The following is a 24,132-nucleotide window of genomic DNA, read 5'->3' as shown; positions in this document are numbered from 1 at the left end:
TCATGCCTTGGTGAGCGATACAGATAGCCATGTTAGTCTAGAAAGATGATCTCTCAAGATTCCGTCCAAGCTCCATAGCCTCTCTGCGGTTCTCATGAATTCTTCCATCACTTCTCCAAAATGTTTCACAATCAAGGGCTCAAACACGGCTCGCATCTGGCACATGTACCTATTTGGAGTGAAGAGAGCAGAGTCTGCATCACTTGTTAAGCTGCGCACTACCATCTCCTGGATCGAAAAGGAGCCCTCTTCTTGGATGATCTCCCTAAGCTCTTCACTGGAAGGTCCATACATCGGCACGTAGAAGGAATCATACTTTTCTTTGTCGATGACACCCTGTTAATCAGACCCAAAAGATCAGTTACTTGTGCATTCATTAAAAAATGATAAAATTATATGCAAGATATAAAATAAATATACCTCTAAGGCCATAACACTTAGAATCTGAACTATGCTTTCCCATATGTGAAATAGTTTGGAGTCAATTCCATCAGAATGCCTTCCTGTAATAGAAATAACCATCCGGCCTCCTGAGAGGAATTCTTTGGCTCTTAGCTTTAGGAAATGTGTGAAATCATTCTTAAACTGTTGTGCATAAGCCTCATGGATCATAGGAAGCATTTCACGTCTTGCATGCTCATCAATGTTGTACGCTGGGATATGGTTCCTTGTTAGTACTTCTGGAGCCTGTAGAGATAAGGGTTTTGGTTATATGATTTAAAAAGTGATGTAACCGGTCGCTGCATCGTGTTGCGAAAATGTCACACCTTTGAGAGCCAATGCAGGCTGCTGGACGAGCAAACAAGATGTAATGAGCCACTAGTGAAGAGTCTCTCGTAAAATGACCCTGGCGTGACACTGGCCACCACAATAGGCTCATTCATTTTCCGGAACGTGACCAAGCTCTTTATCACCATGTTGAAGTCGTTGTCAGGAAGGTCATTGAGGAATATACACACTTCAGGTGGTTGCCTTTGGAACTGAATGCAGTAACTGTGGATGGCCTCGATGGCAGTCGATACCAGCACTAGCACGTTTGTGCCAGAGGAGCAACCCAAGTCGGCGATCACCATATTTCCGGGAAATAAGGTGCTGGTACTAGTGCATAAGTCAATTATGGCGGCTTCTATCATTGGCTTCATCCTGTTCTGCTCAGCATTCTGCATTCGAGTTGTATTTCTTAAGAAAATCTATATAGTGGTTGTCGGTTCATGTTCTTCTTTATAAATCCAAGTTTACTCGGTGCATATAGGATGGTCAAGTTGTTGAGTGAAAAAATTAGGCCAATTGGTTGAAGAGTATCCCGTGCAAAGTGCAAACAACTCTATAGTAAATTGTGAATGACTAGGAAAACAGTCATCCTTTTTAGAGGTAACCGAGGGCTATGAGCTTAGGTAGCACCCTGTTATTCCGTGTGTTATACACTTTTAAATTGAAATCACCTCTCAACCGATTGTCCGGATTCCTAACCCTTTCCACCATTGCAACTATGGCAAGGATATTAATTAAACTAGGACAAACGATTATTTTGTACTGCCCTTTGTAAATGAATATGGTTCCTGTGAGATATGTGCCATAATTATTATACGCCAAATGCACCAATTGTGGTAGCTCATGCTATGAGGGATGCTATCTACAAGAAATGTCTATTGCGAACTATGCCATCAGTATATAGACTCGCCCGGTGACTGCGTCGCATTGGTTCATTACTTGCTGTGCTACCAACTGTGAGTCGCCGAAAATTTTCAATCGGGTTGCACCGCAAGCTTTCGCCATCTTCATCCCGTGTATGAGAGCTTCATATTCTGCTTCATTGTTAGATGCGTTTGGGAACGTCATCCGCAGAACATACTTCAACTTGTCGCCTTCAGTGTGAAACTAATATCACGCCTGCTCCAAAGACCTTCCAATCTCTTGGACCCGTCGAAGTTCATGGTCCAAGTCCTCGATAAATCTGGGGGTCCCGTGTTTTGTAGTTCCATCCACTCTGCAATGAAATCTGGTAAGACCTGCGATTTTATTGCTTTTCTTTTTTCGTACGTGATGTCCCGAGGGGAGAGTTCTATTCCCCAAAGGGAGACACGACCCGTAGCTTCTGGGTTGTTCAATATATTTGATAAGGGAGCCTCATTGACCACTATTATCGGGTGCGCCGAAAAGTAGTGTCGCAATTTTCTTGCTGTCGTGAATACTCCATATGCTAGCTTTTGATATTGCGGGTACCGCTGTTTTGACGGCGACAGCATTTCGCCGATGAAATATACTCGGCCTTTGAACTCCATGAAGCTTGCCTTCTTCTTCCCTTTCGACCACTAGGGCCGTGCTGACCACCCGAGGTGTAGCTGCAATGTACAAGAGGAGAGGTTCTTTCTCTTTGGCGCTACCAATATCGGTGGTGTCGAGATTGCTCGCTTGAGATTCTCGAAGGCTCTCGTCCGCTTCCTCGTTCCATTGAAATTTTTCCCCTTGCTTGATCAACGCGTAAAACGGCAACGCCTTTTCTCCTAGCTTCGGCGACGAATCCGCTTAAAGCTGCGACTCGCCCCGTTAGCCGTTGTATTTCTTTCAACTTTGTTGGCTTTCTCATAGTGACGATGGCCTCGTATTTTTTCGGGATTAGCTTCAATCCCCCTTGCCGATACTAAGAACCCGAGAAGTTCTCCTGCGGGTACTCCAAAAGAGCACTTTGTCGGGTTCAGCTTGAGGCAGTAACTTGTCGAGGTTGTCGAAGGTTTCCTTCAAATCTTCAATCAACGTTGACCCTTTCTTTGATGTTATTACGACATCGTCGATGTAGACTTGTACATTTTTCCCGATCTGTGTTGCTAGGCACTTCGCATCATCCGTTGATATGTTGCTCCCGCGTTTTTCGCACCAAAGGGCATTGTTTTGTAGCAAAACACGCCATAAGGTGTGATGAACGCTGTTTTGGCTTCATCTTCTTCTTTTAATCTGATCTGGTTATAACCAGAGTATGCGTCCAGGAAGGAAAGACGTTCGCATCCTGCCGTGGAGTCGATGATTTGATCGATCCTTGGGAGGGGAAAGTGATCCTTGGGACAATGTTTATTGAGACACGTAAAGTCGACGCACATGCGAAGGACTATTGTGTGTTTCTTCGGCACCATCACCGGGTTAGCTACCCATGTGGCTTCGTAGATATTTCTCCGATGAACCCGGCATCTTTGAGTCGATCTATTTCTGATAACATGGCTTTGCGGCTAGGTTCCGAAAAACGCCGCAAAGGTTGCTTTATCGGTCGTGCGAGAGGATCCAAATTGAGGTGGTGCTCGGCAAGTTCCCTGGGTACTCCTGGCATGTCGGCTGGACACCATGCGAAGATTTTCCAGTGCTCACGGAGGAACTCGACGAGCGCGCTTTCCTATGCGACATCCATGTTTGCAGCAATGGACGTCGTTTTCTTTGGATCTGTCGGGTGGATCTGTACCTCTTTTGAATCTTTATTTATATTGAAAGTTGACTCCTTAGAAGGTCTTCCTACCTCAGGCAGCACATCATAATCAGTGAACCTAGGTGCCGCATACTCTGCTTGCATCCCGAAAGTTTCTGACAGTCGATGAAAATCCTTGTCGCATTTATCGGACAAAGGCAAAGCTTCCTTTGATTGTGATAGGTCCCTTAGGCCCAGTGCAACCTCCACAACAGTATATGTATAATGCGGCACCGCCATGAACCCGGCGTACGCTGGTCGTCCCAACAAAGCGTGATACTCGCGACGGGAAATCCACCACTTCAAACTCTAAATTTTCTATCCTGTAGTTTTCTCGGGTTCCAAACCGAACGTCGAGGTTGATCTTGCCCAATGGGTAACTTGGCTTCTCCGGTGTAATCCCGTGGAAGCGTGTGTCGGTTGGTTTCAAGTTTGCCGGGGATATGTTCATCTTCCTCAATGTGTCCGCATACATGAGGTTTAGATCGCTGCCGCCATCTATGAAAACTCGCGACACGTCGAACCCAGGCAATTACTCGCGGGTAGAATAAGTGCTGATTGTCCCGGTCGAGGAACTTGCTGCGGGTGATCCGCGATTGTGAAGCCTATGTCTTGCCCCCGACCAATTTAGATACTCGACTCGTTGGTGGAGGCATCTTCTCGCCATAAACACTTGTCGAGATATGACCTTCTGCGCCCTGTTGGACGGCCTGGCTTTCTGAATCATCAGAACTGCGCCATTGGAATTGGGATCAACGTATGGGGGTGGTTGTGGTGCTGCCGCTATTCTGAGCTGATGTCGATTTTCCTCGGTAATTGCGGGAGGAGGTGGGAGGTGAATCTCGCTCCTTGGCTCCCGAGGATTTCGTTATTTGCTTGAGCGTTTGCGATTCCTCGCGGCTCGCAGCATTGCCTCGAAAATTGCGGCGGTCTTTTCGTAGATGTCCTGACCGCCTCTTTCCATTGTTGTCGAGGTAAAAATGCATTTGACACGGACCGTTCATCATCTCCTCGGGAGACACGTAAGGTCTTTGAATCCTTGGTCCACTATTTTGTCTGTTGCCGCGAAAATCACCTCTATTGTCGCCTTGTTGCTCATTGCTCCTTTGATAATCATCTCGACTATTTCCACCAGGGTTTCCTCGAAAACCAGCTGATATGTGGCCGGGAGCATCATTGTTGTAGAACTGGCGAGAAAATCGCCTTCTATTTTGATAGTTTCGACTACGATCCTCTTCTGGCGACTCGTGTCGTTTGTTGTATATTGCGTCTTCTCCATCTCGCCCATTTGTTAGCGATTTCCATCAACGCTGAGATTGTCTTGGGATTAGTTCTCCCCAAGTCCTCAACGAAGTCCGCCCGCCGGATTCCCGCCACGAACGCATCTATTGCCCTCTCGTCGGATATGTCTTCTCGCCGAATTTTTGATAATGTTCCACCGCTGTATATATTTTCTCATCGACTCGTCATGTTTTTGTCGACACGCTCGTAATTCTTCCAACGACGCGGGTTTTTTGCGGGTGGATCGGAAGTTCTTCACGAAGATGTCCTCAAAGGTTTCCCAGCTGTCGATGGAGTTCAAGGGGAGTTTCTTTATCCAAGATCTTGCGGCACCACTCGGGTGAACTTGGATACTTTGCATTGTTGTTGCTGCTGGTTCCTCCTACCGGTTTCACCATCTCGAGATAATCCACGAGCCAATCCTCGGGATCTTGCGAGCCGTCGAACTTCTTGAAATTCTCGGGTAACTTGAACCCTTTTGGGACTCGAGTTTTTCGCACTCTTCTCGTAAAGCACGGGAGCCCACACATATCTTCGTCGGCAAGCTCTGGCGAGTACTGACGGTCTCTCCTTTCTTGTCGCGCTCTGTCCACCCTTACTTGGACTGCTGTGTCTCTTGCTCCACTTGCTCTTGGTGGGTCTTGAACTGCTGCGGTGTGTCGTGGACTATTTTGTCTGGGATTTTCTTCGGGAGGCGTTGTTGCAAACGCCGTTCCCATAACCCCTACTCCAGCCATTGCCATATTGAACAATGGTTCTCTCGGGTCCCCGGGAGGTGGTCCGGACGCCAAGATGTATGCTTGTGTTGCCATGTAACCTCGCCTCCGGCGTTTTCGGGATGATATTTCCTCTTTCGTCGATCGACATAAAGGACATGTCGAGATTTTGGATTATGTTTCCTCTTTCTGCTCTGGGTATGTTTTGCGGCCGAGACATTGCTCTCCTCCGAGCTTCTCCGTGACTATCTCCTGTATTTCCTGAAAGGCGACTTAAATCTGCCCGGCGTCTGCTTGATGCAGAAGCTGCTTCTTTTCTCCTATTCAAGGATGCTGTCTGTTTTTCCAACTCTCTGCTTACTCGAGCAAGTCTATATTGATATGCTTGAAGTTCTTGTGCAGTAGCGGTGTTGGTCATAGGTTCTGAACCATCCATGGCTTTCGCGGCCCTATCCCACGCGCTTTGCGGGAGCTGTACTCTTGCGCGAGTTGTGGATCCAGGATATTTGGTGCCTAGACCATGTCCGAGATCGGCGGGATCGACGTATGGATTTCCCAATTCGTCGAAAGCCTCGATGTTTGCGGGTCCGATGCGCCCGCCCCTTCTACCACATAGATCCGATGATATTTTGTGTATTGATTTTTGTCGGGATCGGTGACACCATCATATAGAGTGGTGAAGACCTTTCGATGGCAGACAGACTTGTCGATGAAGTTGAAGTCTGTCGGCGCTCGTCGGAGTCGCTGCTTATAAAGGAGTCCGCAGATGACTCGAAGGATGTGTTGCTGAAGATCTTGGCGAGCTTTCCGCTTGCCTTGTTGTCGACGAAGTATGTCGACGAAACCTCCTCGTCTGTCGACGAAAAGTTGGAGTCGACCGCTGAAAATTCCGACGAGATCGGAACTTCGAGACGGTAGGATCCTTCCTTGTTGACGCCAAATCGGAATTCTCCGAGCGTCATGACGATGGGCTCCTCCAGATAGGCACATGCATCCATACGGGAGGGCGGGTGAGGAATAAAATTGAATAGATCAGTTTTTCCCTTGTTACCTCGATCCATCGCGTTGCTTGCTGTTGACGATGTCGAAGATCTTGAACGTGCCATCGAGATCAGATCCTTGCAGCCTCTAATTCCCACAGACGGCGCCAATTGACAAAGGATTAACTTGTAAATGCCTACAGATTGTAGACTAGGGTTTTGCTAGAAGTAGAGGGCAAGTAGATCTCGAAGGTTTAGGCGAAAAGTACTCGGCGATTATGAAAACTAGGGTTATGTTGACGATGAGATTCGATCCTTTCTTTGTCCCTCGACTCCCCCTTATATAGGAGGTGGAGCCGAGGGTTTCGTATTGTACAAGTTACGTAGTCCGGGACGGTTTCTAACTCATCCCGCCGGATTACAAATAACACTTCCTATTACAACTCTAGCTTTCCTTAATACACCTTGGGCTCCCGAATCTTCTTATTCTTCGGATAGTAGGCCTTCGATAAATCCCGGGTACTATCTATGGCAGGCCCATTTGGGGTGCCTATGTCGAGAGCCCTCCCGGTTCCGGCCTCCGGACGCCTCGGGCCCCACGGTGGGCGCCACTCGTCGTTGCCTAATCGACGGTACCTCGGAGGAGGGATCCTCACGAGGGGAGAAGAAGTAGGGGCCATAGGGCGGAGTGCACACGGGACGGTGGTACGCGAGTTACCCAGCCTCGGAACACCCGCACGATGACAGGGCCTACTGCTGCTTGTCTGGAATTATCTGGGCGCTTTCGCGTTGTTACAATGAGTTGGGGTTGTGCCTCTAGGGCTCCCGGGATCCGGCTTATAAAGGCGCACGGATCTAGGGTTTACATGGAGAGTCCTAGCCGGATTACAGATAGCTTAACTACGGTACAATATCTTGCCGTGCACGTCACGGATCCGCCTTCCCTACATGTCGTACTGGATCCGGGTTCCCACTCGGGCCTTCATGGATCCGGGTTACTCCCAAGGTCGGTCGGATCCGGCTTCTCGTTCCTCGGGCCGGACATCTTCCGTCATGATCAACGAGCAATCGGGCCGCCCGATGGGCCACATGCCTCATCACCGTCTGTGGGCCACCCGGGCTTGCCGGATCTAGGCACTGTCGATGGTACACCCATGAAGTATACCCACAACACCACCGGATCCCCTTCCTTGTGTCTTCCTCCACCACGCCGCCCCGCCGATGGACAAGGCCGCACCCCACAGTGAGGAACTTCCCCTCTTTTCTCTCCACCCAACCCGTGAATGGAATGAATCGAATCGATCTAGCCCCGAGATCCAAAAAAAAAGCAAGATGTTTTTCATTTACCGCACTATGATTTTGAATACCGGGAACCAACAGCCGTTTGTAAATTCATATGGGCTCTTCTACATGTACTCCATCCAGGGGACAAAGGGGACCAACTCAATGCGAAGATGAAGCGGCTGTCGTTGCCGAAATGCTATGGATCATCTCATCTCCTGCAAATAGCAGCGTTGTTCTTTTTCTCTCTCTTTGCCTTTCTTCCTACCTACGGAGTACCTTCCTATATTCTGGTGATAAGAAGGATCCTCTGCAGCTGCTGCAGACGCTTCGTGTCGAGACCGTGGGGACACGCAAGACGGAGGAGAAGCTGCTAGCATAAGCGGATCCAGGAAAATTTTGAAGCCTGGACAAAATAGCCTTAGTTTATTAATTTTGTATCAAATACATATGAAATAGGGGCAAAAATAAGCCTATCGGCCGGCCGGAAGCCCGGGCGGCTGCCTGGGAAGAGGGATGCTAGGTCCGCCCTTGGCTGCTAGATACTCGGCGGTGATGGAGTCAAGCTTCTGCAATGTGTGAGGTGCGAAGGATTTCAGATTCGATGGAATCTTGTAGCTCAGCATGTGTTGTATGTAACCTAACGGTCCCAGAAATGATTACGAAAACGTACAAGTTCTGCATCAGCTTTTATTGACGTTCATTGTGTAGCGCCGTGCGATTTTTATTTGGTTAGGCCTCTGGTATATAGTTGTAGTATATAACGTGAGGTGTACTATTTGCACTTCGGCCGTTTTTGAAGTATATATATACAATTGATGTCCAAAAAAGAACAAAGGTCATGCCAAAACTTCGAAGTTTTTGATTAGCCTTTAGTCGATTAATTATGCTAACTACTACTTTTGAGTTCTTAATGAAAATTGTTGATTTCTCATTGTAAAGAACGCTAGCAAATAATTTGTCTATGCTAAGTTAGTTTGGAAGATTGCTCTTACCTGGTAGTTGGTATCTCTAGATAAATAGCCTAACTCGAGTTTTTTTTAGCCTTTAGTTTATTAATTAGGCTAACTACTCCCTCCGATCCTTTTTAGTTCACTCGGATTTAGTATAAAATTGTACTAAATCTGAGTTAATTAAAATGGACCGGAGGAAGTACCGATTTTGCATTATTAATGAAAGTTGTTGGTTTTTATTTGTTAAAAACGTTTGTAAATAGTTTGGCTAAGCTAAGCTAGTTTGGAAGATTGCTCTTGCCTGCTATAGTACCTAGCTAGCTGCGGTCAGCTGGGCTGGGCGGGAAAATAAATCAAAGGGTCAGTGTGAGTGCACGGAGTAAGTTTGGTAGTACATGTAGATGAATATCTTAACTAATCTACGTCTAGTGGTTTTGCATGTGTATGTACTATGTGTAGACCAGTAGCTACAATGTACGTGGGTTTTTACCCTTAGCTATCTTTGTGATAAGAATCTAGCTAAACTTTGTACGTCCGTGTCTAGGCAAGAATGTAGTTCGCCGAGTCAACATGATATGCGAGCAGGCGCCATCAAGAACTACTCCGCGTGTTTGTCATCTCTGCAACGCCGATATCGTGTCCGGCGAGATGCATGCGCTGGAGGTGAGGAAGACGATTGCATGGAGCCGTATTGCTTGGAGGCCATAGCCGATGAAGTCATGAAGATGCATGGTACGAGGGCATCACCAATATACAGCTCACCATCGGCCAAGTCAATCCTACAGCACGTGCTGGCCTCTGTGCTTAGATAAAAATAGAATCAAAGGAGGCCAAATCATCAGAAGGCTCATGCAGACCAACAAAGCGAAGGACCACAAGTTGGCGACTATGAACACTCAATACACCATGGAAGCAAAGATCCCGGTTTTACAGTAAAGCCACCAACACGGCGACCCAAACCGGACGCGTTGGGCCGTCCGGATATGGCCGTTTGGATGGCCGCGCGGACACGCCGATACGCGGATCTGGCCGCCAGGCCTTTTGGATCGCGCAGTGCGCCCAACACGTGAACGCATCGCAAAACAGAAAGACCGCAAAAAAATATCTAATTTTAAACTAAGTTCATTAAACTTAGCCCTATTTTGGAATACAGAGCGAGTAGTTTCGTAATACACCGATATGATACCATATACTCCCCCTCCCCCGCCCATGAATACAAGGCCACATCGCTTTTTGTGTCAAACTTTGACTAATAAGTTAATCAATCAAATATAAAGTTATACTTGTTATTGAAAATATATCATTGAAATGTGCATCCAATGATATAGTTTCGAACGACGTGCATCTCATATTTTGTTGACCCAATTATTAGTCAAAATTTGTCTTAAAAACAAAGTGGCCTTGTATTTAACAATAGTGGGAGTATGTTAATTGCTACTCTTTTCTATGAGTTCAATCAATCTTAAAAAGGTATTACTCGAGGCAAAAGCTACAAGTACATTCATTTAAGGACGGCGAGAGTATATACATCGACCCAAGTAGTTGCCAAGTGTGGTGAGCATATCAGGTAAAAGTGTGGTGAGACTATATGCATTCCGTCCTATAGCCAATATAGCCAATGCTGTGAGACGAGATGGGCAACAACAAGTCATTGACATTGCTATTGGCCTATTGGGTGCATAGCCCTTCAGTCGTATACTTTGCTGATCGGCCAAATGAAACAAGACACACGTAGTTAGCGGCTTGATCAGAATCATGCCTTTTTTTCTTTCACTCGCGCCTCCCTTTTTCTCTCACTTCCCCAAGGTCGATATCCGATCTGAAACCGTCCACTTGCCAGCGCGGCAGCTGGCGAGTGGCGCGGTAGCTGGAGCAGCAAGCGGCGAGTGACGGCGGGCTTGGGCGGAGTCGGAGGCGAGCAGGGGAGGCGCTGCTGCCTGCTTATACTTGGGCGCTGATAAGGTGGACGTGCATCGGGCAAAGGTCGACGGAGACGGGTGCGTGGGCGACGTCGAGGTGGACGCGCACGAGCCCGATGGCGTCGAGGCGCGCAGCCGGAGGTGCTGTAGGTGCGGAGCTACAGGTCGGCGTGGTCACCGGGAAGCGGACGGCTGGACATGGCGCTGTCGGACTTGAGTTGCGGCGGCGAGGTCGCGCAGGTGCAGGGCGACGCGGACGACGAGTCTGGGCCGGCGCTGCTTGCCGCCGCTGCTGATCCGCGCGTGGCTTGCCCAGGTTGCTGCTGTACTTTGCGTCGGGCGACGCGGCGCACCTGGTGGACCTCGCCAGGGCGGAGGCCGGGCACGAATACAAGCTCGTGATCACCGCCGACGCCGGGCTGAACCGGTACCACGTCGGCGACATCCTGCGCGTCACCGGATTGCACAAGACCACAACATGGCTGCTGAGTGCTGTCCATCGACTCCGTGGAGCTGGAGTGCGCCGTGTGGAGAGGGCGTCGACGTTGCTCCGCCCGCACAGCGCTTCAGTGGTTTAACGCCCGATTTCTTTTTTCCGTCGCTACGTCGCCGAGACGGTCGATAAGGAGCTAGCTCGTTCAGGTACAAATCGATTCAGGTGCTTGCCTGCTTGCTTAGAGTAGCTGCTCTCAAACGTACAGATTACACGTATGAGCTACACGCTCCACCAAGACTCCAAGAGCATCCCATGACATCCACTGAGCGGGATGACGGGCGTTTGGCCACGTCACGTCTGACGATGGGATCACGGTGGCTAAGATGCTAGTATCAACTAAGGATTTGCGCTATCACGTCGATCTGACGATGGGATCATGGTGGCAAAAATTAGCAGAAAAGGTACTGACCTAAAACCACTACTTTCATTGGCCCTCTCTTCGCCAACGGAAGAAACCCTCCCTCTTAGATCAGCACCAAAGAGGAGTTTGTGGCACCTCGACAGCGTCGCGGCTCGGCGCCCTGTCGATCTCAAATACTCAATGTGCCATGGAAGCAAAGATCACCTTCCCAGCAGTAAAGCCGGCCATCTCTCTTTCTCTCATGGCAGTGGTGGTGGCGATTATCGGAGCAACTAGACCTACTCCCTAGGTTCGGCGTCAATGGCACCAATTATCTCCTTGTAGCTGTTCTGCTAGATCAGACGATCACATACATACGTATACATGTGGTCGTTTTTTATGATACCTTAACAATACAATTCTTATTTTATCATTGGAAAGGAGCTGAAGAATAAACAAATAAAAATGCAAACAAATTAACCGATAAAAGAAAAGGAGTGATAAAAAAGCTACTCAAAAATTTGGGCACTAACCATAATTTGTCTAAGATGCCACGCACCATGAAATGCGTCCAATCCAGATATGATGTGCCCATCCACATGCAAAAAAGGAAGGAGGTTGGGCCCGCGCGCGTAGCATGCAAGTCTTGTACGCATGCTGCCTACCAAGGATCTTTGTGAGCGGGAAACAAATAATTACAGTATATGTTTTTAGTGGACCCAACATGATATAATAGTATTATTTTTTGACAAGATTGTGCTACTAGCATATTAGCCCGGCCCGGATAGTGAATGTCTATTTTTTAGAACATTTAAACTGATTTACAATTAGAGCGGTTTAAACTTATTTACGATTAGAGCAGCTTAGCTTGCAAACTCACGCAACGTGGCATAGGAGAGACACGTGTGCATGAAGTAATCTTGATGCATGTTTGGGCAGGAAAAACAAAAAAAGTATGTGTGTCGTCATCACTGCCGAAGATGGGAAGGGGATGGCCAGGATAAAATATAAAAAATAGGGCGAGAGAATTGTCTGCGCGGAGGCCATGATCGGAAATGTGATACTTCGCCTCAGTTAGAATGTGAAAAATGCGGTGTATTGACTCTTTTATTCCATCTTTCTTTGGTAGTCGTTATTTCTATGGTCGTTAGCGCATGTGGCGTGCCTATTGTCTCGTGTGTAAGAGCATCTCCAACAGAGGCGCGAAACGGCGCGTCATCGCGTTTCAACTGTTTTTTGCCGCGCGCAAACCCTTCCGCGCACCTCCAGCGGACGCGCCAAACCAGCGCGGAAAAAGAATGTTTTCCCGCGCTATTGCGGTATCCCGAGCGTCAAAGTTGCCGCGTAGCTTCGCGAACGCTATAAAGCGCCGCGTGCGCGCGCAACAAACCGCCACGGAAAGTTCCACCTGCCGCTTCGCCTCGCCACGCCCCGCCGCTTCCCCGCGCCACACGTCGCCGCCGCCTCCGCTCCTTCGTCGCCGGGATGCCGCCGCGCCGCCGCGGATTCGTCCGATTTCCGCGGCGTCCGAGCGTGTCCGAACGGGGCGTTCTAGGCGAAGCTTCGCGCCGGCGGCTTCCGCCTCACCCTCGGCACCTACAACACGCCGGAGCTGACGGTGCGCGCCTACGACGCGGCTGCGTGGCGATTCCGGCAGCCACGGCGCGACCTCAACTTCCAGGACGTCGAGTCGCTGGAGGAGGCGGAGTTCCTAGCGCCCGCGTCGTGCCTCTTCAACGAGGAGGACCATCGCTGCCACCGCTAGGCGTAGCGCCGGATCGCCATCGCCGAGCGCGACGAGGAGCTGATGCGCCAGTGGAAGGCGCAGTTCCCGAGCGACGTCGACAACACCGAGGCATTCTTCGCCGACCTCAGGGCGCAGCGTAGGTCAGACAGGCGCCGCCGTCGGGCCATCACCGAGTACGAGCTCGACAACCCGTATACGACTTGGGCCGACAATGACCCTTGCTGGGACGACCTTTGGACTAAGACAACCTCCGACGACGAGTAGACTAGTCGTTTATTATCTATTTTAATTGTATTTTCAATGTTTTTTTAGATCTTCTATTTAGACTATGTTCTATCAAAATGTGTTTCTAACGCTGTAAATTAACGCTTCAGCTGCGGGCGCTTTTTCATCGGGCCAGCCGCGCTGCGAAATAGCGCCTCTGGTGGAGGGGATTTCCGCACAGCACGCGCGGAGCTGGTTTTGCAGCGCCATATTATTGCCCCTCTATTGGAGATGCTCTAAGGTGGTCATCGACACAACACATATACCGAGATTCCATGCATGTCTCGGGACGTTTTGTTCCATTCTATCGTCTCGTGTGTGAGGTGATTGTTCGGTGCGCATGCATACCAAGGTTTCACGCATGTCCTAGGGTGTTTTATTCTATGTTGTTATCTGAGCCCTGCCACGTCTACACACTACCTTTTCCACGAAAAGAGGTGATTCCATGTAATTTTACCTTTTTAATGTCAAAATAGGTAATAGGACCATGAACTATCCAGAAAGTGGTCAAGTTCTTACAATTGTTAGTTTTGTTGCCTCGACTTAGAAGTTTTGTACTATTTGTCTAGAATCTTCTTTCGGTATTGTCTTGTTTAGGAAGAATGTGCCACTTTGTAGATGACCTTTTCCTCTTTAGAATACCCTTTTATTTATGCATATTAGGACCTTGCCACCATCTATAAAAGGCTGGCCCCGCTCGCCATCACCACCACAGCCGTCGACAATCCATCCCTCCGCCTCCATGACATAATGCCTCGCCGCTTAGCCACCACCTACACAATGATGAGCCACACTAGCGGCGGCGGCCAGGCTCCCGCAACGGAGGTGGATGCGTTGGCGTAGGAGGGATGGCGCCAACGAGGCGCTACAGCAGCGGCTCCTAGAGGACGTGGCGGCCTACCAAGCTCTGGCGAGCGCGCTACTAAGGGAGCGGTGGGCGGCAGTGGCGGAGAAGCTGAAGAGGGAGGGAGGCAATGACGGGTCGGGGCCGTCAAGCGCCCCGAGGAACAGCAAGTACTTTAGTGGCGATCAACTAGCATTTTTATTGAAAGTTTTAAAATATAATCGAATTTGAATGAAGAACTTTATATTTCGTATTACTAACATGTTTTCGTGCCTCATTTATGGGATGCGACTGGAAATAAACACGCCCGAAAGAGGTACCACGCGGCAACATCCCCAAAACGCTTGATCTGATGTTTGCTTTTGGTGACGCGGCTGGAGATGCTCTAACATGTCATGCAGCATGCATCCAATACAAATATGATGTGTGCATCCATATGCAAAAAAGGAGGTTGGATTCCGCATGGCATGCAATAATGTCCTACATGCTGCTTATACCAGGATCTCTCTGAGCGGGAAACAAAATAGTTGTATGTGTATTTGTACCTGACGTGTATGGTCTGTCTTTGCGCAGGTATGACATGGAGAGGTTGGCAGTTTTAGCTGACTGAAGAGGAGGCGCTCTCCCCACTGCAAAGTGCAAGTGGGTATGTAAATATTAGATCTACTCTGAAGTTGTTTTCAATGGATCTAGCGGGATATAATAGCATGACTATTCACATCAAAGGTACTATATCATGCATGCTATATTGGTGAAAATTTAACATGGCATAATATTTAATGAGTAGATAGATGATAGTAGTATCATAAGTAGATACGGTATATCATATCACGTAAAACTAAAAAACTTGATGGCAAATGCATGAAGTACACACATTTGCATTGAGATTCTACAAAACATTAAATTTGATGGAATTATGATACTACCTTACGGTACTATGTATTATAGGAGTGGTATCATAAACTAGTATCATATGCATGATACTTGTCTATGGTACTTCCCATTGTGACTAGGTTGGCAAGATTGTACTACTAGCATATTAACTACCATGCATTCGGCCTAATAGTGTGGGAAAATAAATGTCTGATTTTTCGCAAGATTTAAGCTTATTTACGGTTAGATTAGTTTGGCTTGCAAACTAACAAGTGGCGTGGCATAGGAGAGGCATGTGTGCACGAAGTAATCCTGATGCAAGTTTGAGCAGGAAAAACCTAGAAAGTATGTGTGCCGTTGTCACTGTCGTAAATGGGAGGGGTGATGGCCAGGGTGAAAATTTGGGCGGGAGAATTATCGGGGAGGAGTCTGTGATCGCAAACAGGATAACTTCGCCTCACGATGCAAGCAAATTGCGGTGTCCCGACTCTTCTATGCCTTCTTTCTTTGGTAATTGTTATTCCCGTATTTGTGAGCAGCTGTGGCGTCCTTGTCGTCTCTTGTGTGAGTTGATCGTCGGTGCGCATGCGTATACCAAGATTCCATGCATGTCTCTAGATGTTTTATTCCATGTCGTGATCTCATGTGTGAGGTGGTCGTCGGTGCACACACGTATCGAGGTTCGACGCATGTCCCAAGACGTTTTATTCCATGATGTTCAGCGTGCCCTGCAACATCTACTCACTACCTTTTCCATAAAAATATATAGGTGATTCCATGTGATTTTAATTTTTTGTTCGTAGAATAGGTAACGTGACCATGAGCTATCCTAGGATCATTATAGTCTTGTTTACGAACAAAGTACCAATGCATCGTTGTGTATTACCTTTTCCTCTTTAAAATACCCTTTATTTATGAATCTTAGGACATTTTGCCAAAGCGAAATTTTTTTCGACACTTCCACCTGTGATTTCATGCCCCCCGTCTCGTGGGATCAACCTACATGTTATCATCAAAAGTGGTGATATCATGTCATTGCATATTCTACGAGGGGTGGCGTCGGTGGTGCCATGGTGAAAGAACATTGGGAATCCTTGTAAAAAGGAAAGTGAGAGTTACTTGATATGAAAATGCTCACCCACACAATAAGGAGTGAGGGTTTCCACATCGATGTTGATGCTATCAACGCCCTTGGCCGTCAGTCGTGCCCCGTGGTTGTTCGGATCCATCGCCGCTGCTACCTGAGCGTCACGGAGATGCACTCGGCCTTGCTGGTTCCGCCTCTCCATATATAGTGGTGTCGACGACGAGTCGTCGAGGGTGACCAACGTGTTTGCATTATGTGTAACCTAGCTATCTAGTCTCAATGCTAACACTCAAGGGGGAAGCGAGCAAGAAAAACAAAGAAATGACTTTAAATCGCACACATATACTAGCTAGAATAGAACGAAACTTGGCTCTAATGATTCCCATGTATGAAGCCAACTCTTGCCAGGACGAGCAAGCACATCATTGCCATTCTTGGAGATGAACTAATTAAAAATTACATGAGATGCGCGAGAGGAGCAAGCACGTACATCATGTGGAATGCTGTACACTATTGAGATGCTATGTCCTGCAGACGAGTCTGTGAGCTAGCTAGGTGCAACATTGATGCAATCTCTCGTTGGTGCAGCTGGTTGAGGGACTAATTAAGTGACAAAACCATACATAATTGCATGCAGCAAGGACGACTAGGCAACAAAGGAATTAGGCTATCGCCACCAACAGAACAAGCACCATCGTGTATCTTAGCCTTGGGTCTAGCTGGACAACCTGCAGCGCCTAGAGCCCTAGATGGGGTTCTCGGCGGCAGCACGGCCGCCGCCGAACTCCGCGAGTGACATGAAATCACACACACATACTACTAGTAAATGGATTCTACTAATTACAACCAGCAAGAGCAAGAGGCAGTTTCCGATGGGCTGCTCAGCGGCCATGTCCGATGGCTGATCCTTGGCTGGCCTACCTTGCCCGAGTTGTTGGCTCACCATGTGTTGCCTGTTGTTTCCTGAGCTCATCGACGCCGGGGTGGCGGCCCCGTAAGGTGGATCTCACGGGCGACCGGCTCGATGGCGGGCGATGTGGCGATGGTGATGGTCTTGTCCTTTGGTCCTTTGGGTGGCAAGGGGCAAACGACGGGGGTCCCTGGTGGCGGCGGCACTTTGGCTATGTCATCTCCCAGATCGCGTGTTGAAGGCTAGGCTCGGGGACAAGCGTTGATCGATGACGGGCGTGGGCGAGGGTTTTTCCCGGCAAAAGCTCTGCGTTTCGACGCCGGCGCCGACGATTCCTGCGGGTATCGTTACTCTCTTGGGGGCGGTGTTGTGGGTACCTTCTCCGTGTTAGAGCTTCGGGTGAAAACCCTTGACCGTCGGTCTCGGCGATGGCAGCGCGACACGTCGTTACCCTCTTGGGGGCGTCCTCATGGAGCTCTATTCCCCTCGATTTCGGTCTTGTTGCCGGTGGCAAGTCTTGGTTTTTCTTGTTATTTTTTGTTTATCTTTGATCTGTTGTGTAAGAGGTTCTCCTCATCACCTTGTATCGGTTTTGCTGTATGTGACTTTACTTATAAAGCAGAGCGAAAGCCTGTTTCGAGGAGAAGAGCAAGAGGCAGCACTAAGAAATGTTTGTACTACACCATTAAAGATTGTACTAAGACAACAAAAAAGCATACCATAGTAGCCAAATTTACAACATGAAATAAAACTAGATCATGATTCGAATAGGCTACTCTATCGCTAACTCAATGAAACATATAGGAGATAGGCTAAGGTAATTCGGGGCCGCATACGCGCAGTTGCCGCATAGTCTGTGCAACGCGGCATGATTTTCCTCACCTGAAGTGATTTTACTCATGGCTTAGCTAAGATAGAGCATGCTTGCAAATTCAGTTACTTCTTAGTGTTAGCTCCTGATGAAATCATGCCTGAGTATAAACAGCCACATGCATTTTCATATCAAGTAACAGCCAGGACATGGAACTGGCAAGAAGGGATTGGGCACCAAGGTGTATTATTTGTGTTAGAGTTTGTTTTGTATCAACGTTTCGAACAAATACTCGATATGCCAATGGCTGATGACTGCCCAGTCGATAGTATTTCCAGCGCCGGCGCGCCACAAAGACAAATGCCAGAGCTAGCCAGATGAATACAGCGGCACTTGAACAATGGAATTAACTCGTTCAACAGCATCCCCTCAAACCAGTACACATGCTTCATATTGGAACGGCATGTACATGAATGATCCCGTCAATGTGGCTTGTGACCCCTACCTAGTCGCGAGCACCCCTAGACTGCCTCTATGATCAGTGTGGATGTGCCCGATTCCATCACCCGTGTTGTCCTCGCTTTTGAGCTCCCGAACGATCAACTGGCATCATGACCGCCATGCTATTGCATTAGTGCATGTTTGTAGAAAAAAAGAGTACACATGAACTCTTTGAAGAGAGCAAATGAGCATTTTTTTTAATGCATGGGTGAACATGCAACTACCCATGCATGGATTTCCGGGCAACTAGCTCTAGGTTATGTGTAGCTTGTGGAGCTGTGGTCGGCAAGCAGGCAGTGAGCAAATGAACAGAAGAAAAACTCACAAGCAAGGAGTAGTATGTACCCGGACGTGCCTACTAGCCACGCACCTCAAACTTGTTTGCAAGCCACACCATCGGATCGGACGCATGGGACACCGTCGGCTTTGAGATCGTCACCGCAGACGTACGGCGTGGGACACCGTCGACCTTAGCAATGATATGTACTACCTGATTGCTAACATATGTGGACTCGATCTCGGATAGCTCTGAGACGAGCCCTCGGACGCTGCCTGGAGCTGGGCGTGCTTGTGGAAGCGAGTTCTCCTGTTCGACCACCTCCTTTACCAGCGTATCTCTTCCCGACTCCATCCTCGGCGTCATCTTTGTGCTCGTGAACGATCAGCTCGTTTCATGCTAGTAGGATTAAGTCAACTCATCGGTGATATGCCACTCGGTCGTTTGTCTTATCGTGCTTGCACCGGGCCGGGTTATCCATGGACGACTCGTGGAATCATTTTATAATCCTTCTTGAAACATGTTGAGTAACTTTCCCCGAATACACACGAATAATACTTGGATCCATGACCCAAAATCCTACTTGGGCAGCACTTTTGGTGGGCTGGAGAAGAAAGCAGGCCCAAATGTAACAGCAATGTTGTGTGAGTGGAAGGAGTAGTAGCCTAGCAAAAATGTAGTCGCACCTTGCTACTGTAGAGAGGTGGAGACCAACATATAAGGGGGGATGTTTGTTGTCTTCTAGATAGTAGTAGAAGGACATAAGACACACAAAAATAGCGCGTGCTCGCGTGAATATTCGCGACTTATTTGTGGCTAGTCTAGCAAATAAAATCTATCTTTTTTTAGTATTGGCGACGGCGCCCAACTTAGCGGTCATTGCGAACGATTGTGCGACCTGGCCGAAGCCATGCATGTGAGCCTTACATGCGAGCGCTCTCTCGATAGCCTCCGTAATTGGCATAGCTCTCTCTGACTCCATCGTGGCGTACCTCTACTCGACTCCATCCTCGACATTCGTCATTATGGTCCTGGACAATCAATTCGTTTCATGTTATTTTGGGACCATGCATGCTAGTATGATTAAGTCAACTCATCCGTGATACCCCACTCAATCGGTCGTGTGACGTGCGCGCTTGTCCATGGACGTGTGTTTAAAGTTTTATGTTATAGATAGAGTACTTACAGACACATGTGGTGTAACTTCACCCGAATACACACCACACTACGCTTTTAGTATGGTCCATGCACTGCGTTCTGTACAGATAATATCAGTTTATTATTGGATCCATGACCCAAAAGCCTACCTTGGTGGCACTTTTGGTGGGCTGGAGAAGAAAGTAGGCCCAAATCTAACAACGCAGCCTCGTGGGAGTGGAAAGAGTAGGAGCATAGCAAAAGCAAAAGTTTAGTCCCACCTTGCTACTTTAGAGAGGTGGAGACCAATATATAAGGAGGGATGTTTGGGGAAATGCACTTTGGCTCATAGGAGCATATGCTCCCATTATGTGAATCCACATTTTAAAGTGTCAAAAAATTCTAAACTAAATTTTTACATGTACACCTAGACATTTTATGTTGGTACACAAGTTTTCAAAAAAAAACTAAAAACAATTGTGGCTCCTGTAAAAAAGACAAGTTTTGATGCTATAACACGACTACGTACATGATATTTTTTTGCCTTTTTTGTACACGCCATACAAAATGTTGTTTCTCCACAAAAATTTGTACACTAACATAGAATGTCAAGATGTACACCAACAAATTATATCAGATTTTTTTAACATTTTTAAAATTGTTTTTTAATTATTTTATATAATGAGAGCATTTGCTCCTATGAGCCAAATTGCCACCTCCGGGATGTTTGTTGTCTTCTAGGTAGTAGTAGAAAGACATGAGACACACAGAAATAGCGCGTGCGCACGCTTGGCGATGGCGCGGCTAGCATAGCAAATAAAATCTATCCTTTTTTAGTCAGGGTTTGTTGTTTTAACCTAGAATATTGCCGTTTTTCTTCATGTTTTTTCTGAATAAAAATTGCACACTCGCTCATGTACTTTTTTGGAGTGAGCATTTAACACTGTTGATGTTGACACATTTATTCGTATACCAAACGACTTCTGGTTGATATAAAGGACCAGCAAGTTGCAGGTTGCTGCCAAAATAACTTTTTTCTAAAATAATTAAAGATTTACAGTTTTTATTCTAAGTCATATACTACTTTAAGGTTCACTAACTTGGTAGAAAAATATATCAACATCTATTATATAAAATTAGTTCCTATTAGATTCATCATACATTGTATTTTCATACTATATAGATTTGACACTGATGTTGACACAGTTACTACAAATTCAGTCAAACTCTTTTACTTAGTTCATTTGCGAACCAAAAACAAACTATACATACACTACATGATAAGTATAAAACCGTTGTTCATCTCTTGCCATGTCTTCTTTTTTAACCACTAAACTTAGGGTCGACAATGGCATAAATCATACAGTACATATCTTGAGTTCTCGCTCCCACATGTATTCCCTTCTGCTCCTCTATACAACTTCGTATGTCAACAAAGGAGGAACCATAACCGATTTCTTGCTACACTAACAGACATCTTGGATGTGTGTGTGCTTGACTTTACTTGCTTAATTTCTTAGTTTGTCTGCCAAAGAATCTATTATTGCCTTATTTGTAAGACCAATTGAGTGTCTTATTGCATCAATGCTTTTACAATGCAAAATCTGTAAAATCACTTCAGTTGCTCATGTCTTGATCCCACATCATATAAGGAACCACAGTAATTCGCAACATACTCCATCTATTCGAAAATAATTGATGTTTTACATTTATTCTAAGTCATACTACTTTAAGGTTGAATAAGTTGGTAGAAAAATATATCAACATCTGTAACATAAAATTAATTTCTATTAGATTCATCATACAATGTATTTTCATACTATACAGATTTAACACTGCAGATGTTGACACATTTACTACAATCTCAGTCGAACTCTTTTACTTGGTTCATTTGCGAACCAAAAACAAACTCTACATACAGTACATGGTAAATATAAAATCGTTGTTCATCTCTTGCCGTGTATTCTATTTTAACCACCAAATTTAGGATCACCAAAGGCATAAAGCATACAATACATATCTTGAGTTCTGGCCACCCCCTTCAGCCCCCGCCCATCCCCTCCCAACCCTAACCCGCCCTCCCAACACTAACCCGCGCCCGTGGGGCGGCGCCGCGCCGCCGCCGTGGCGCCGACCACCCTCCGCCCCTCCAGCCCCCTCCCGCGACCTCCTCTCCGCCGCCGCTGCCGGGAGCATCGCCAGGCAAAGCCTAGGCGGTGTGGTGGCGGCGACGGACGTCCCTCCTGGCGCCAAGTTGACGGCGATGATGGAGCTCGTCGTCTCTTCTCATGGCGTCAGTGCAGCGAAGGGACGGCGGCCACATCATATCCGGTGGCCGCAAGATGCAGCGGTGGCTCCATTCAATCTGATCCGGTCCCCATGGGGCTCGGGCGGAGGGGATGAGCGGGCTCCTGCGGGCAGCGGCGTGCGGTCCTCGTTTGTGTCCCTTCCGCTTCATGAGGGCGCCTGGAGTTTCTACTATAGGCATGGCGGTGGTGGTCTTCTCTTTCGCCGGAGGAGATCGGCTAGTTGTGTGGCTAGCTTTGGCGGAGATCGCGATCCATCGTCTAGCTCCCGATGGTGAGGCTTAGCTGCCGGTGAAAGCGGGCCCTGACTTCGGTCATGGCGGATGATGTAGGCACATGTTCGTCGTTACCTTGTTGAAGGCATTGTCTCTGCAGTCTGCGTTTGTCGAGGGGGCTCCTCGGCAATGCCCACCATGAGGGGCTTGGGTTTTAGAGAAAGGCGACGACGGAAGTTCCGGGAGCGAGGCGGTACACGACGTACCCAGGTTCACGCCCCCGCGGTGGAGGGTCGCTACGTCCTGCTAGCAATCCACTATATGAATATATGTATACAGGGGGCCGCCATAGGCGGAGTTGTTGGATCTAGTCTAGTTCTAATCCGCGGGTTGCGGTGTCTAGGCGTGTCGCCTCTATGATTATGCTTTTTGTTGTGTGTCCCTAAGGGGTGCCCCTGCCTGGCTTTATATATCAGCCAAGCTAGGGTTTACAAGAGTCCTAGTAGGATTCGTGTTGGAATCTTCTTTCCTTGTAGCCCAAGTTGATGCGCGTGCGGATCCAGCTTGTCGAGTCCTTGTGCAGTAACTGTGGATGGCCTCGATGGCAGTCGATACCAGCACTAGCGCGTTTGTGCCAGAGGAGCAACCCAAGTCGGCGATCACCATATTTCCGGGAAACAAGGTGCTGGTATTGGTACATAAGTCAATTATGGCGGCTTCTATCATGGGCTTCATCCTGTTCTGCTCAGCATTCTGCATTCGAGTTGTAGTTTTTAAGAAAATCTATATAGTGGTTGTCAGTTCATGTTCTTCTTTATAAATCCTGGTTTACTCGATGCATATAGGATGGACAAGTAGCTGAGTGAAAAAATTAGTCCAATTGGTTGAAGAGTATCCCGTGCAAAATGCAAACAACACTATAGTAAATTGTGAATGACTAGGAAAACGGTCATCCTTTTTAGAGGTAACCAAGGGCTATGAGCTTGGGTAGCACCCTGTTTTTCCGTGTGTTATACACTTTTAAATTGAAATCACCTCTCAACCAATTGTCTGAATTCCTAACCCTTTCCACCACTGGAACTATGGCAAGGATATTAATTAAACTAGGCCAAACGATTATTTTGTACTGCCCTTTGTAAATGAATATGGTTCCTGTGAGATATGCGCCATAATTATTATACGCCAAATGCACCAATTATGGGTAGCTCATGCTATGAGGGATGCTGTCTACAAGAAATGTCTATTGCAAACTATGTGATGAGTATATAGACTCGCCCGGTGACCTGGTTTATTGGCTACCACTCACAACACCGAATGATGTTGTCTCGACACATTTGTAGATTTTTTTACTATATTTTCAAAATACCTGGAAAACTAGGAGACTAGGAAACACGAAACGCAACCTTTATCGAGTTGCTAGCCACAGTAGTAAACTAACACAGAGGAGAAAATACCTGAATACCAGAGTTGTGGGCATAGCTCGTGTCCCCTTCTCCCCAGTTCATGGGCTCCATCCGTCTTCGTTTACAGTAGGTCGAACCTCGACTAGACAGAGCAGGAAGGCAAATGCTAACGGTGTACTGGAAGCTGGACGATTGTCCTCCTTTTTATGGTCACTGAGGATGGCTGCTTATTGGGCCCAACAGGACGGCCTTTAAATTGCATTGCAATTGGCCAAGCGAAAAAGAAATCTGGTCGGAAATTATGTGGATGGGTATTTGCGGATGAATCAAGCACCACATA

The 24,132-nt window shown here is 47.5% G+C and overlaps 1 protein-coding gene across 1 annotated transcript; it reads right to left on the bottom strand.

The window, feature by feature from the left end:
- LOC124682298 (probable methyltransferase TCM_000168) lies at nt 1-24,132 on the bottom strand. Its single transcript, XM_047217012.1, has 4 exons — nt 23,844-24,132; nt 768-1,160; nt 421-687; nt 1-336 (listed from the first exon to the last, which is right to left on the bottom strand). The coding sequence occupies exons 1-4, from the start codon at nt 23,901-23,903 to the stop codon at nt 1-3; spliced, it is 1,056 nt and encodes a 351-aa protein (XP_047072968.1). The 5' UTR covers nt 23,904-24,132.

The sequence above is a fragment of the Lolium rigidum genome, unplaced genomic scaffold (assembly GCF_022539505.1).
Source record: "Lolium rigidum isolate FL_2022 unplaced genomic scaffold, APGP_CSIRO_Lrig_0.1 contig_8291_1, whole genome shotgun sequence".
NCBI lineage: Eukaryota > Viridiplantae > Streptophyta > Magnoliopsida > Poales > Poaceae > Lolium > Lolium rigidum.
The sequence above is the reverse complement of the archived record's forward strand: the minus strand, read 5'-3'. Positions and strand labels throughout refer to the sequence as shown.